Source organism: Hesperophylax consimilis, chromosome 9, assembly GCF_061612785.1.
Source record: "Hesperophylax consimilis isolate HC1 chromosome 9, BYU_Hcon_1.0, whole genome shotgun sequence".
Taxonomy (NCBI): Eukaryota; Metazoa; Arthropoda; class Insecta; order Trichoptera; family Limnephilidae; genus Hesperophylax; species Hesperophylax consimilis.
The window spans coordinates 23,187,349-23,204,300 of NC_142844.1; the positions used below are offsets into that span (position 1 = coordinate 23,187,349).

At 34.0% G+C, this 16,952-nt stretch overlaps 1 protein-coding gene across 1 annotated transcript in view; it reads left to right on the forward strand.

Moving 5' to 3' along the window:
- Window positions 1-532: 532 nt before the first annotated feature.
- GABA-B-R3 (gamma-aminobutyric acid type B receptor subunit 3) overlaps window positions 533-16,952 on the forward strand; it is a 77,455-nt gene continuing 61,035 nt past the window's right edge. The window contains exons 1-2 of the mRNA XM_089635366.1: window positions 533-646; window positions 2,923-3,098. Of these exons, the coding sequence (XP_089491492.1) occupies window positions 2,934-3,098 (165 nt within the window). The 5' untranslated portion in view covers window positions 533-646; window positions 2,923-2,933. The remainder of the gene's footprint in view (window positions 647-2,922; window positions 3,099-16,952) is intronic.

Genomic DNA, 16,952 nt, shown 5'->3' on the forward strand with positions numbered 1-16,952 from the left:
GTGCCAAATAAATGTTCGTATAATGTTTATAATAACTTAACCGGTTTTCGGAATAGCGCCAAAATTGAATTTAATTCAGAGGAAAAGTTGAGTAATAATGCAAATTTATTCAAACTTGCGAATGAAAATGGCGGCGTCCAAACCAGGCGAAGCAATTATGTGCCAACTGAATCGAGCGATTCGATCAAATTGACTGAAAATATAAAAACAATACACGAAGAACAATCAACATCGGAAAATAAACTGATAAATCATGTCATTCTTAATGAACTACTTGTCACCGATACAGCAATAAAAACAAAACATTCAACGGAGGAAAAAAAAGCACTTGTTAAAGTAACTAAAAATAAAAGTGATGATAAGAAAAATGACACAAAAGCGCAAGTCAGTAAGAATCATTATAAAGCATACTTTTTACCGTTGAAAGTGAAAAGAAACCGTGGCACGAGTAATAAGTCCATGAGTAACCCTGCCATCTCCAGTGTGTTCGAGCTGCTCAAGGGACAATCAATAGCGGGGGATGATAATGAAACATTCGTCATCGCACCCCCGGACCGAGTACAGTGGGAAGAGGAGGCAGGGGAAGTGGTGGCCCAGCGGGAGGAAGACAGAAAAACATTCAAGAGGAAATCGCAACAGAAGGGAGGTGAGTTATCTCCTCAGTTTCAAGTTAATATGCTTCCTTCACGCGTGCTTGAAAAATGGTTCTAAATTCTGGAACCCGCGCGGGGTACCTAATGTTAAATACGAAGGTACCACCACTACATGTTTCGTTTTATTATTTTTTTTTATCGTTACTCGTAATTTATTTTTCCCAGCACTTTCATTTTTCCTTTTCTCTCAAGAATTCTTTTAGTAACTGCTCTTTCATTTTGCGCACGAGTCTTATAATAAGTTTAATCAAATTTATCTTCCACATTAGTTTTCTTAAGATATGAAGGTTATCACAGCTTTCTGCAGAAGTCACTTTATGCTATAATAGCGAAGACCAAATTTGCGGGATATTATAATTGTAGGATTTCTGAAGCTGAAAAGTAATTAAAAAATATATTTTTTATGATTATTGCCTTTCAAAGACAAACATTGCAAATTTCCTGAAAACCGTTTGTAAACTTGAAGAATTACAACTTTTTTTTTGTGTATTACAGACTGTGTGTCCATTTACAATACACATGTAACATTAACTACATATAGATGATACGAAACAATGAAAGAAAAAAGAATAGAAATAACAAGTTATAGATAGTGATTTTTGGCATAACATAACATCTATCAAAATATTAAATAATTAAGTATGCATTTGAAATTTTGGTGCCTACTTTATCGCTTGTCGAATGGTTCCCACAATCAATTCCAATTTTGAAAATCAAAGCGAATCGCAATTCTAGGGATCATTGAACTACACATTATCGAATTTAAAATTTTGAATGAAGTTCTTAATACTGTGATTTTTTGTATAGTTCTTACCTCTGTTTGATTTCAATGTTGATTAATGGAAAAACATTCTTAAGGCGATGCACTACGTCGTGTAATATTTTAAATTGAGCCGCTATCAATAATAACCCTTACGTAGATGGCGATAAGGTTTAAATTCCCGCTTAACACCATCCTCCTGTTTTGATTTATGCAAGAAAAAAACATGGCCAAAAAGTGCCTTTTATTTTATTTTGTGTATGTTCAGGCATAAATATTTAATTTTTTTTTGGATAATTTTATAAATAACTTAATTTGCCACATTATACAATAAAATTATAACCAAAAATGGGTTCGTAAGTAAAAGATTTTGAACTTTAAAGCAGTTTTCATAGGCCTTATACATTATTTTTTTTGGGCTTATAAAAAGACTTATCTAAAAAATACTTGATTATTTTAAAGGCCAAGATGTATTCTACTCGCAGTATTTAATTGAAGAGTCTGAAACATTTCTAGGCGACCAAATTTTCAAACCAAAAACACATGATTTTGCATTACTACGTATGGCATCGCCTTAAAACAAATATTCGGTGAAATGAAGTATGCTAGAAACCTACCTTTCGATATGATTAAAGCTCTTGAATTTTTTTTTGGATAAATTGATCGCATTATGAATTTCTTTACTCGGTAATTTAAAAAAACTTCTAAAAAAAATAATAAAATTTGTTTGATTCGTTATCACCGGGTGGCAGTAGCTGCGGCGTAGTCCGTGCTGTGCGTTTTCAGCCTAAGCATGCGTCGGGGCACACAAAATACCCTACTAATATATAATAGAATCATACTACGTACTGCATCTGTAGATCGTCATTAATAGTTTAATTTATTATTGCTACGTGGCAGGCTTGCGGCGAATGTCCGCGCTGGTAATATTCAAGCTGGGCATGCGTTGGAGCAATATACTCCACCATAAATGAAATACATACAGCTATAATAGTTTGATGTTACCGTTCTGTTTTATGGAACCAAACAGCAGTAGCGTTGCTTACAAGACATTGAGAGAAATACACACGCCAAAAATATGCATATTTTTAGTATGCCTTATATCACCACGAATATATAATAACCGCGTCTAGAAATGGTCGATCTTAGCACAAGGTGGTTTTTGTTTATTTTGTGAATAATTTTATAACAAATAAAACTAGTTAATCAATGTAAACTCACAGATACTCTTAAGTCACAGATAAACTTAGCCATAAAAATGTATTTTTTTAAGTTGTTTGTTATATGAATTCATACGTATCTTATATTTTTTTTTTGTGCTTACATTTTTTATAAAGTAATAATCAACAATTTTATTTCAATTCTGCTCAAGCAAAACGATAGAAAAGCTTTAATTTATTTTTTTATTTAAACATATTTTTGGTATTCGTAATATAAATCATTTCGAGGATTAATCAAAAATAGTGATTAAAAATTAAGCTTCACCTTAATAATTTGGTATGTTACCAGATGGCAACAGCATGCGGCGCGTATCCGTGCTGGGCCTGTTCGAGCTGAGCACGCGCTGGGGCATGCGTCCGGAGGGTCAGGCGGAGCTGGCCGCCGCGCGCTTAGCCGTGCGGCATGTCAATGAGAGGCGCTTGTTGCCCGGGTACTACCTGCATCTGCTGACCAATGATACCAAGGTAATAAATATGGGTATATTACACATAACTACAATTAATAACCTTTAGATTTACCTTTCCCAAAAATGTATGTGTCAATAAGAAAAAATTATCACTAAAAAACATACATTTTTTTAACAGTATATGTATGAATCATATAAGCTACGCGAACGACATGATCCTCCTAGCTCCGTCGATCAAGGGATTAAGATTACTGCTTATACACTTGTGAAGAATATTTAAAACAGCATAATATGATGTACAACCCGAAGAAGACGGAATTAATTGCGTTCCACCACGGAAAAAGTCAAGGTACAAGTAAGATGCTCCCCGTATACCTTAACAAGGCAAAAATAAATACATGTTCGAACGTGTTAGTGTCTAGTATGATTGCCGGCAGATTTTTAAAATGCAGCAATACTGTTAAAAAATACCGTTCAACGCATTCTGTACTGGCCTGTATACGTGTGAGACATGGTGTCACTACCGAACTTGCTCGATGGAACGACTCCGAATTCAATAAAACGACGCCTGTAGAATCATATTTGGATACCGAAGATACAGCAGGGCATCGACAATGTTCACGGAACTAGGACTGAATGGATTTGCCGGCCTGATGAGACACCGGGTCACTGGAGCCAGGATGCGGCTAATGGCCTCCGCTAACACGTTGGTGACCGCAGCCTACCAGCACCAAGCGCCACTCCTGAGTGAGCGCTGGGCCCAAGTGCACTCAAGACCACACCCTGCATAGTTGTCTTTATTTGTTGATTTATTATATCTATTATACAAAAAAAAATGTAAATCTATATGGAACGTGTAGGATTGCAATTATCTCCCCACATTCTGGAATAAAATTATTTTTATTATTTTCACATAATTACACGTAGAATTAATAAATAAAAGACACTTAAATGCAATGTGATTGGTCGGCGGGTTCCAACTGAATTTAGGGCACGTCACGATTGCCCTGCTAGATTTCAAACATTTTGAAATTGTTAAAAATAAACCCGGAAATTTTATACTAAATAACTTGATTACATTATGTAAGTGTGTAGTACAAATAAAAGATAAATTGGTATTGCAATACATTGAGTCGAGCTTTCGATGACACTATCATAAAAGATTAAATCAACAACATTATTGTACCTAACCAACATGGCTTCATCGCAGATTGCTCTATCTGAAGTAATTTAATGATTTATGAAAATTACGTATCTGAATCTCTTGGTCTTAAACAACAAGTGGACAGTTAATATACTGATTTTTGTAAAGCTGTTGGCAAGGTTTACACCACATACTAATATTTAAAACTACGATTTTTGGGCATCAAAAGTAAATGATTGAGTAGGATTATTAGTTATTAATAGAAAATATTAATTCTATACAATCGTATATAATTGAGGCCACAAGTGGGGTTCCTCAAGTGTCCAATCTCGGCCCAATATTTTTCTTACTATTCATCAATGACATTTTTGACCATAGACATATGAATATTAGTAGACCTGCCCTAAGTGATTAAAAGCGTATTATCCCCACTCCCCATACCGGTTCCATTGGAGCCGGCTGTGCTCGCGTATGGCCTCAAGTGAAATTTGAAAACGTGACGTCATCATTCTTGTGCGAACTATGGTCGAGGCATCATCGGTTCATTTTACGAAATAACACGGCAAAATGTTGACTTGTACTATGAAAACTTGTAAAAATAGATGTGAAAAAGAGAATAAACCCAATTGTCGTATTACATTCCATATATAAGCATTATTTTACTTTATTTTAAGCATATTCACATCGTATAACATGAATCAGTTGTTACTATCACATCGAGAAACGTCTGGACGCGAAACACAAAGCTGGTTGGTTGCTGGGAAGTAAATTATGAACATTTATAAAAGTGTCTTAACTAAATACTTAAACGAAATATTCGACTCTGAAAATAGAACCGAATTTTTTTGCCGAATTTGGACTTCGCAAATTTGTTCATAACGTGGCGAGTAATTTGTGCTCCCATGTAAAAATGTCTATTCATTCAAAAGCAGATTTTACTTTTAAGAAGTAAATGGTGATATTATAATTCGAGATGCCTATTTACTGTCAGATTGATTTATTGACGAATCACAGTCAGCTTCACTCCCTTCGTTCTTCAACAGTTGATTTTACCCCTCGCCATTATCTTCTCGTCTATTAATTCCTATGTCTGTGTTGTTGACCAATTTAATTATGTATAAGTTTTGCCATTTGCTGACGACTTAAAAATATATAAAAGAATACGAAATATTGTAAACGATTGCCAAATTTCACAGACTAACTTAGAACAACTTAATCAATGGTGTGGACAAAATGCTTTATTTTTTAATATTCAGAAATGTCAATGTTATGACTCCATTTATTGAACTAAGCGTAATTTTTACCAGCACTTGAATCCTACAAATTAAAGTAGAGTTGGTAATATAGTTTTAGTAATTTGTCTTTTATGTAGTATTTTCTAGTTACTACATTATTTTATATTACTGTTACATGTTTTACTAATTGTTACATATACAGTTTATCAGTTTACTGTTATATTATGCTTTAAAATTTTTTCAATAGCTCATTTGGTAAAGTGTGATCATAAAATCTATGTAAAATCCCGGCTGGGCGTGAAATCATGTAAAATAAAATAAAATCGTAAGCTATGCAAGTAGATTATTAACATTTACGCTGTTCGCAAGGATAATACAATTTAAATGTTGAAAAACATGCTCCGTGGTCAAGGGTTATGGGGTAACATTGGGAAAAATGCCCTTATTTAACTAACGATTATATGCAAAACTAAAAAAAAACATATTCTTTAAAGATTGGAGAACACAAAAAAGGAAAACTGAACTTTATACGAGACTAGCTCTCAACTGAAAATTCGTCTACGTTTTGTTCTCAATCACCTAATTTCTTTCAATGAACGATATTTTTTGTTGAATTATTTATATGATATATTCCAGCTTATGTAGGAGATTATTTAAATATTATATTCCAGCCAATGTAAATGAATATTTATATATTATATTCCAGCTTGTTTAGATTAATATTTATGTATTATATTCCAGCTTATGTAGATGATTATTTATGTAATATATCCGAGCTCATGTAGTTAATTATTCATATAATATATTCCAGCTTATGTAGATGATTATTTATGTAATATATCCGAGCTCATGTAGTTAATTATTCATATAATATATTCCAGCTGATGTAGGTGATTATTTATATAGTTTATTTCAACTTATGTATGTGATTTGGAACTTTGATCTTGAAACGTAAATTTTTTTTCTCAGAAATTACACAAAAATATTGTATCCAAAAGGATAACTTCGAGTGAATTTTATAAGTAATCGATAGATAAACCTAACGTTTTCATTTCGTCACTCTAAAACACATTAAGTAATGCTAAACATAGTTTTATTTAAAACTCAGATACAATTCTATTATTATTATATTCTACTTTTCTACTTTACAAATGAATTCTTTCATAATATATATTTTTTATAAATATTATTTGCTGAAGCCAAAATCTTTAATTTAATAGAATTTTACAAAAAAGTGAGATCTCTATTTGAATTAGCGAGTTTAAGTTCGGGATAAAAGCGAAATTTTAATATTACGTTTAATATTACTGGTAGGAAGGAAAAATATTCTCACAGAATAGGATAAAGAACTAAATTAATATAATGTCATAAATATTTAATTGCATTTTAAAAATAGTAGGCACCTGAGTAAAAGCTTTCATTCAAGTAATTAGGAGTGATTTACCCGAAAGATATATTGCAAAAAAATAATAGACCCCCCACCTACTATAGCTACGCCACTGGGGATATCCCTAGTGGTTTATGGTTATGTTTATGTTTACCGCTACCAGCCTTTAGTAATTGGTTATTTTCGATCCGCTTTTAATAAATAAGATATTATTTCACTCAGCATCTTGTAAAAAGTCTGCGTATTTATTTAAAATACATGCAAAAATATGTGAATTGAACTGTGATCAACAAATGTGTTCGTAAATTTTCAAGATTTCATTGCCATTTGGCAACGAAAACGTCGGCAATGATCGAGCCTGCTGTAGAATTTACTCTAACCTTCGCCATTAATCTTTCGGATAAGTTTGCTTCTTTATCATTGCCTCGCTGCCCGTCCAAACGTTCAATCAAGTAACCTTAAACGAAAGCCATATCTTCAAGTGGCCTTTTACCAATTTACCTCGAGATGAATCTACTCTTTCACCTGCTGTTTTACGTTTGTTCGAGGAATATATTATTATACTCCGGGTCGCTTGTCGAGAGAATCTAGTGTAGCTCTCACGCGACAACATTCATCCAAACATCAGACATTTTACGTGAGGTCATCATAAGGATATATTGTAAAACTCAATATTTATGATTGAATTCCTAGTTCTCAGTTTCGTTGTAATTAAAAAAAATAGATCACACATTTATTTTTGTACCGAGTCACTGGGCATCTCTGGAGATTTAAACACAATTTTTGAAACTTTTTTCTCAATGAATCTTTTTTAAATGGAACATAAAACAAGGCAATTTTACCTATATATGTGAAATCACCCAAGAGTTCCAACTGTTCTCAACCGCCTGGAGCCAGTGAGACTATGGCCTCTCCAAAAGAGTATGTTGTAAGGCTGAAGGCAATGAGGAAGGGAAGGAGATGACAGGGAGGAAGGTTGGAATGTATCTGGCTAGTCAGATCTGGTCACCAAACACGGCCGAAGCCATTTCAAGCAACGTTTCACTTCCGAATGGTGGTCTTACACCGGGCGGTACTGAGAGTATCTTACAAATTAATCAAATCAAATTAACTCAAATTCAATTCATACCCGCAACCTTCAGCTTGCTAGTCGAGAGCTTTACCCTTTGACCACGGAGGTCATCACTAGATTTTTACAGTTAATATATAAAAAATATATTTAAGGGTGAACGTTTCGTACGTTATAATCTACGCGCTCATATATGACGTTAATTTAATTAATTTATTAAAATATGCTTTTTGTAAGTTATTTTTGAATATGAATACCTAAATAGTTGTCGTTATAAAAATCAATTCTTTCAAGAAAGGCATACAAATACAATATTCGATTGAATCGCCGTTTATCAGCTTTTTATAGTCACTTAAGAGTTGTTAACGAAACGTAAAAATCGATCAACAGCTACATATTTGAATTTCAGTTGCTACATTCGTTATTATTTTATAAAAGGTTTTATATTATTATCAAAATGGCAAGATGATCTAAATAAAAACACTGGTTTCCAAGTCTTATAAATTAAATTATAAACAAAATCTCTCACTTTTGCGAGGCTGAAATGACAACGCTTTGTCCGTGAATTTGATGGTAAGTTTTCAAGGCGGGGTTTAAATTAACCCCCTGTTTGCTTCTGCCCGGCCCTTCACTTAAGCCGGCGCCCCTACAAATTTGCAACGTTGCGTCAAATTGACCTCGATCCTAAGAAGCAGTTATTTATTAATCGAATTTTTAATCTCCCGCTTTGCCCGGAACGCCAAAGGGCTCTGAGAAAGTGTCAGAAAATTGCAGTTCTTTGATTTATTCCTCACTCGGATTTGCATTTCATCTACAAAGCGAAATCAGCTTTAATACGCGGACAGCCAGGTATAGTAGTATGGTACAGCACTAGGTAGTGTCGAAGGTTGGTCGCAAGGAAGCATTCCGCTAGGGCGTTATTTACATATCAAAGTGAAGAAATTCAACCAGAAGGGAAATGGATTGAACGATTTATTTCCATACCAATACACCGTATTTGCAATCGTAAGTAAATTCGAGTATGGAGGTTTCCATCACAATTTATTTTGCTTTTTCGTGATGTATTTTGGCGTTACATTTGGCTGGAGCGGTGATTCGCAATGTGGGTGATATCGCCACCCCCTCCCCGCTCCCTGCTGCTAGGAACATCCAGGGAGGAGGTAGCCTTAAGTGCAGCGTGACGTCACGAAAGGACAGTAAGGGAGGGCAACATGTTTTTGTGTGTGTATTTTAAATATAAATACCGCGAAAGAAACCAGCACCTCCCAAATATCCGGAGCCTGCATGACTATGGATTGAGGCATTTTGGGTGGAGGCTTTAAGGGAGTAAGTAAAGATAGGAAATGTTTGGAAGCGTCATTATCCAGATATGGTCACCAAATATGGCTAAAGCCATTTAGAGCAACATGTCGATAATTCACCAAGGTGGCCCCTGTTGTCGAGGGGTAAAGCTCTCTACTAGCAAGCTAGTGGCGGTGGGTTCAAATCCCGGCGGGCGCAAGTAAATTTTATTTGATTAATTTGTGTTATTTCACGAATCACTCATTTAAAATAATATATAGTATTTTAGCGGCAAGTTCCAGAGTGGAAGATCCTCTCAGTATCAGTCTAGTGAATACGCAGAAAAATTTGGGCTAAACGAAAATATGTGGATAAAACTTAGCTGGATATAAAAAAAACACCATCGGGTTGGTGAGTTTTTCATACCAGAATAAAGGTTCATAGAGATTTATTTTATAGTTCCAACCTACCCAAATCACATTCCAAGAACTCTTTACAAATCATTATGTTAATATTAGGTTTCACGGTTTTATTTTCTTTCTATCATTGTAGTTAAATAATTTTATTACCAAAATAAATCACATTTATGAATAACTCAGATAGCGACGGTAGTGGAATACTAAATATTTTTTTTTACCAAATGCGTATATTTTTCACCGCCGCGCAGATTTTAGCATTATTAAGTATACTTTATTTTTGAATAGTAAGAAATAAGAAATAACGTAATAAATGTAAATTTGCATTGCTTTTATAGAAGAAGAATTTGAAGCGGTAAAAGTCAGACACAGGAAATACCGAGACTTACCTATCAAAATAAATATCTGTAATACCTACATGATATTTTTTCAGACGCAAAAAAAATCTACTAGATGTCAGATAATATTATCATGGCCTAAAAATGGAATCGCAGAAAAAAAATTCTTCAATGTATTTGTGAGAAAACAGGTGAAGCAAAGAACAACATAATACTGTCAAATCAAGATTGCGAATTGATATCCGATAGCTCATCGTGTTTACATTTGAATAAATGTTGGTAAAGTTTGGACACAGAAACTCGTAGCTAATGCCGAAATTGGTTATAAAATGGAAGCACTCAATCCGAAACACTTTTTATATTTTTAAAAGTTTTGGAGTAAACAATATTTTTAGTTTTAAAAAAATTGGATTCTTAAAAATTCCATAGCTCATGATAACAACGTTCCAACGTGTAGAAAATAATTGAGTTGGTATAAATTTCAGACGGATAAAACTGCGCTAATTTTATGTCTGTACTTTTTAGTGAAGCATAATTTTTTTTTCTAGAATTGTTAAATGAAATAGTTACGTTTGGAGTTGGAAGCATGAAAATCACAGGTATTTGAGAAAGACTTCGATATTTCCTGTAGATAGTATTACGCATAATTGATACGTGGATTGGAGTGCCACTTTGGGAACTCCCTTGTCATCTCCTGAATACTCCTGATATCTCTGAAGTGTGAATATCAGAACTCTTTAATATCTTCTCACATCTGTGGCCAGGAATCGCAAACAGAAGTTCATCCGCCAGAAATGGATATTGACCTTCATATTACACGACTTAGATGATACCTTAACGTTAACGTATGCCTGAAAACGAATACGCTTAGGTTTCCAAGCTACAAATGAGGCCAACAGCGCTAGAGTGGTCTAACCCCAAGGTGGTTTCAGAGTGGAAGATACTTTCAGTATCGCCCTGGCATAAGATCACCATTCAGAATTGAAACATTGCTTGAAATGGCTTTATCCGTGTTTAGTGACCAGATCTGCTGGTACCAGGTACTTCTTCATATTCCTCAACTCTATCTCCTTCCCCTCTTATTAACTTCAGCCTCACAATATATCCCAATTGGGGATGTCATAGTCACATTGGCTCCAGGCGGTTGGGAGCAGTTGGTATTCACATAATTTTAATTAATGAGATTAAACGTATTTATTTTGTGAATCTTTAGAATCATCATGTGAAAAGATTGAAATAAATGAAGTAACGCGTGTTTTTATGGCTAAACACCACTATTGAAAACACTGTATTAACGGGGCCATTTCTTGTGGAAATGAGGCTTGTTGATTTTTTTCCCATGTAAGAACATTAGATTAATTTCTCGATTTCTCAAAAAAAAGGTTAGACTTGTCTTGTGTTAGTGTTCTCAAATATAGAAGGACTGTAGGTCCGCTCGTAGACTAAACCTTCTGCGTCCTAGGGCTATTACCTAAACCGGGCCTAAGCTTAGCTTATTTAGGCTACGGCTAAATTAGATACCAATCACAAGAGTGGGCCATGAGAGCTTGAAAGAAATTCAACATTATCGTCAACATCTTGATACAGCGAATTTATTGTAGGCTATTAGGACCGTGCGCTAGAAAATAGCTTTCGGTAAGAATAATGACTGCGCCTCCAACTAGGGAGATACCAATACATTGAGAATTGTCTAAAGAATATTCACGGTGCGCAAAACCAACTCGTGATGATTATCTCAACTGAATACATTTACATACATTTATCCCTACATTTACGTGATTATATGATGCATTTCCCTGGTGTAATGGCAAATATTCTAATCTTGATAATTGAATCAAACACACTGACATCCAAACCGCAACATAGAGTTAAAACTAATTATTATAAGCATTAATTACTCGCCTGCAATATCCATAAAAATTGAAAATATCTCCAGAACAAAAATAAATGCCGCCGACGGGAATTCATCCCGCACCTTCTGATGTCTGGTCATGTAGTCTGGATCCTATTGACTTTCTCTTGGGCATGCTCGGTATGAACCATCTACAGGTCAGAAAAGATGTTCATATTGTATCACACTTCTTCAACTTGATTCGTGGATGGTTTTAAAATCCGACTATCATGGAGAGTATTAGTCTCTATGTTCCTGATGGTTATCTCCGTCACCGACAGCATAGACTTTTTTTATCTCCCAGCCTGCAGGACTAACTTGCCAATGGTCATGCCGATGCCGGTGAGGAGAGCAGTATTGCTGTTGAACAGAATCAATTCGGATATCGACATATTTAGCATCGGCGAAGCTCCCTTTAAAAGGCAAGCTCTATTTATGCTGGTATAGTTGATATACCGCTTACTTATTATGTAATAACATGTTACAAATGTACTTAAAAACGAATTAAAATGTAATTTTGTAATGTTTTTAAAGGAATAAACTAACTAAACCAGTGAGCCACGTCGGCTTATTTCCAATCCGCCAAATAATTCCGATAATAAAGCCGACGTAGTTTAGTGGTCCAGAGCATCTGACCGGACATCAGAAGGTGCGGGTTAAATTTGAGCGGCATTTATTTTTACTCGGGAGATATTTTCAATTTGTATGGATGTTTCAGGCGAGTAATTAATGCTTATAATAATTTGTTATCCTTTGTGCTATGCATAAAAACTTTGTCTTATAAACATTGGTTTATCATTAAAAAATTAAAAAATCATATCACTAAAAATTAAAACTAGAAGTTTGGGTTTGTTTTTATTTCACCTAAATAAACAATTAACAAAAACGTAAAACAATATTAACACAATCCATCACACTCCAAAAATGTTAACTTTTGTAAAAATAATACAATCACTTAATGTATAACCTTAAAAATTGTTTTGCTTGTACCTACTATAAGATTGGTTAACGCAAATTAAGTAAATAAGTTAATGAATTACTCACGTCCTTACCACATGCTTTATACTTCTATGATGATAATATTAAAAAGTGAGATGTTAATTATTAAATGTTAAATGTTGATACCTAAATCAAAAATGTACAAAAAGATACCAAATAATTGCCGCACCATATTGATGGGCTTAGTAACACATAAGTATCTACCTGAAACGTGGATTTTTCCTGATGCATTTAATCATAAGACACGCCTCAAAAAACCAAAAAATTTCTTTACCAAGAACTCATTATCATTTCACCGTGTAATTTTGTTGATGTATTGTATCGCATTCATTTCTGCTTGCTTACTTTTCGCCATATTGACGTGATGCGGTGATTTAACTTACAGTCATCTATTTCAATTATAAGGTAGGGTTTTTCCTGTCAAGCATCATTTGAAATATTACTTCCAGAGCTTACAGAGAGTTCTGCGATAAGAAAAATACAAAATAACCAAGCCCTAGAAATATTGGCAAACGGTGGAAAAATATTAGTCCGCGGGAAACTTGGATAGATACCACAATAATGTAATGTAATAAATATATCGATGTCCAAATATTGTAAAGGTGGTATGTAGATAAATTATTTATTTTTAGTCCTTGCCTACAAGTCCATCTTTAAAATAAAATAATTCTTTCTGATATTTTTTCCCAATCAATTTCTAGCTTCCCGTGGCTGGTGGGACAATAACACCCCCAACGTGTTGAGAGGAAGTGACGAAGTAAAGAGACAAAAGAAATGGGACCTGCTAATTAAAATCTGGTCAATAATCATTGCTTATACCATTTCAAGCAATGTTCCGATTCTGAACGGTGCTATTTCATAAGGGGGATAATGAGAGGAAATATAGTAATTTTTTTATAGGTTTATTACGCGAGAAGGACAAAAGGGGTATTTATTTTCCGTCGCTGCGCTTGGCGCTCTACCACAGATGTCGTCTTCTAGCTGAAAGCGATAATAAATATGAATTATATTACGTAATTTTAGGAGTATGGTGTTCAAAGATATGTAAAAAAAATATGTTACCATTAAGCACAAATTATAATGTTACCATTACGTACAAATTGTAATGTTACCATCAAGTACAAATTGTAATGTTACCATTACGTAAACATAGTAATGTTACCATTGCACACAAATTGTAATGTTACAATTAAGCACAAATTGTAATGTTACCATTACGAACAAATTGTAATGTTACCATTACGAACAAATTGTAATGTTACCATTGCATACAAATTGTAATGTTACCACTACGTAAAACTTGTAATGTTACCGCTACGTGCAAATTGTAATGTTACCATTGCGTACAAATTGTAATTATTTATTATGTGCATCTATATAAAAAAGTTTACATATAAATTTTTGGCTTAGCCTGTCTCACTTGGAAATCCTGTGCCGAGACAGACTAGTTTACAAATATTTTGCAATATTAAAATAAAGAACATTTTTCAATAAAGCAAAAATATTTGACAAAATTTGCAGGTTGGTAGGTAGTGGTTACAATAATGAGATAGGGAATTAAATTTGGGTGAGGTGACTAATTATTGCACGACTTTTTTCGATGATCCATTGCTTGATCAGGATTTTGTATTTGTTAATATTATTCGATTTTCTTGTTTTTTCAGGTGGGTTATTGTATATTTTATATACAATGTATTGGAAATTTCTTTGACCAAATGTTGTGTTTGTTTTAGGTGTTTGTATGAGTTCTTTGGTAAGGTAATAGTTATGATACCATTAAGTACACATGTTGATAAATAATGATAATAATAATATTTGGCTTATTTGTATAGAGAGCTTTTTTTGGAAGTCACTTCAAGGGTCCTTTAAAAATAAATATAATTGCTTTACGACTAAGATTTATAATTATAACTAGTAACTTAAATCTAAAACTTATAGCTTGTGACCAAAGATATTAGAAGAACAATATCTTTGCTTGTGACCAAAGATATTAGAAGAACGAGATGTGCTATGCGCAGTTCGTACTGAGTGGAATTGTTTTGCCGAGTGTCGCCGGTTTTGTTCACCAATACTACTGCACACCTTCACTTGCGCTAAGGTATCCGCACTAATACATAGAACAGATTTCTGTGCGTACACGTCCCGATACCGTTCAAAGTACCCTAATTAGGTAGTACTCCGGCTACGGTCCGGCGGCCAACATAGCATATCTCGTTCTTCTAATATCTTTGCTTGTGACTAACGACTAAGACTCATAACCACTTGCTTAAAACTAGAGACTTAAAATTACATAGGTACATATTTACAACTGCGGCAGCTAGAGACATTCAAATAATATAATTAATATACACCTGTTTTGGGTTATCTGGATTTATAGATAAGTATAGAATATAGTATATTTAAGCGCAGATATTTTGAGTGAATGAAATACAATTAAATTTAATTAATTAATACGGTATTATTTTGTAGAATCTCAGAGAACTAAGCTATTTGATATTTAAATATGATTAGTTTTCGAAAAATGAGAAGTCGGTAGAAAAACTATCCAACGAACACAAGATAGTGGATGGATATGATAAAAGTGATTCAATAGGATAGGAGTCAAGTGACCACTAATGGAGCCTTACCTTCCATAATTGGGAAGGATCGTTCGGAAGAAGAAATCTAATTCCCTTCCACGAAGGTAGTTCGAGAATAAAACATAAAAATAAAATATGAACGGACCAATGGACAATACAAAATTTCTACATTTTTCAGAATCGTAATAATATTTAATTACGTACTTCGACTACCACAAACTTATTCTCATGGTCAAAGAAGGAACTATATACTATGTGGATGTCAACGCACATTTAAAAATATACTTCAACTTTTACTAGCAACATCGGGGCGCAAGAGTCTACCGGAAAATTTAATCAATTTTAAATCCCATACTATGTATTTTCGGACCCATATTCAGAAAGACATGTTTACATTAAGTGCACCCGGCCGATCGCCCAAAGTGAGTTTTTACTTTTATGCGAAATACATAACACGAGGCTTATTACAATTTACAATGGTACTTTCAATAAAAATAATAATTTTTGGCTGATTTATATATATTTTCATGAAAATCACCTTTAGGGAACTGTGCATATATATATATTTCATAATAAATATTACTGGCTTACAATCAAGATTCATAATAAATACTACTGACTTATATCTAATTCTTGTAACTACTGACTTACATCTAGTGACTAACGACTAAGGCTTATAACTTATAACTATTTATTCGATTCGATTCCCTATTGCTCCCAACCGTCTACAGCCAGGGAGACTAAGGCATCCCCAATTGGAGTATGTGGGGAGGGTAAAAAGATGGGAAAGAGGAAGGGTAAGTACCTGGCTATTCAAATCTGGTCGCCAAACACGGCCAAAGTCTTTTCAAGCAATGTGTCAATTCGGAATGGTGTTCTTACACCAGGGCGATACTGAGAGCATCTTTCATTCTGGAACGTGCCGCAAATATATTTTTAACCATTTTAGTAATTTGTGAAATTACACAAATTAATTAAATAAAATTTACTTGGACACGCCGTGATTTGAACCCTCGATATCCAGCTTGCTAGTAGATAGCTTTACCCCTCGACCACAGTGTCAAACACCACTAGACCAAACTAGTGACTTACATCTATGATTATATGTAGTGACTTACGACTAAGGCTTATGACTACAGACTTAAAACTAGTGACTTAAACATATAAGTTACCACAAGCCGAACGAAGGAAATGTTAAATCTTCATCTACAAACAAAGTGATGATTGATCATACTGTTTTGAAAGCATCGAATGTACTTTTATTGTTATTAAATTAATCTACTTGAATTTTGATATTATTTTCTTGGTTGGATGAATAAATTAATGAAATGGAATGAAGTGAAAAATAATCCACTCTCCGACTCCGATTGAACTAAAACTAGAGATATAGACGATCGATGACAATGCATTATATTAAGTTATGGTGTCAATTACGCATACACACGTGGAAACGTACGCATTTCTCTGAATGACATTATATTTAAAAACTTACAGCAGTTAATTTTACGAAATAAATCTCGGTTCTATCCAATTGGTGTTTGGCTTAGGTGTTGGTGCCATTAGTCGTGTTCGC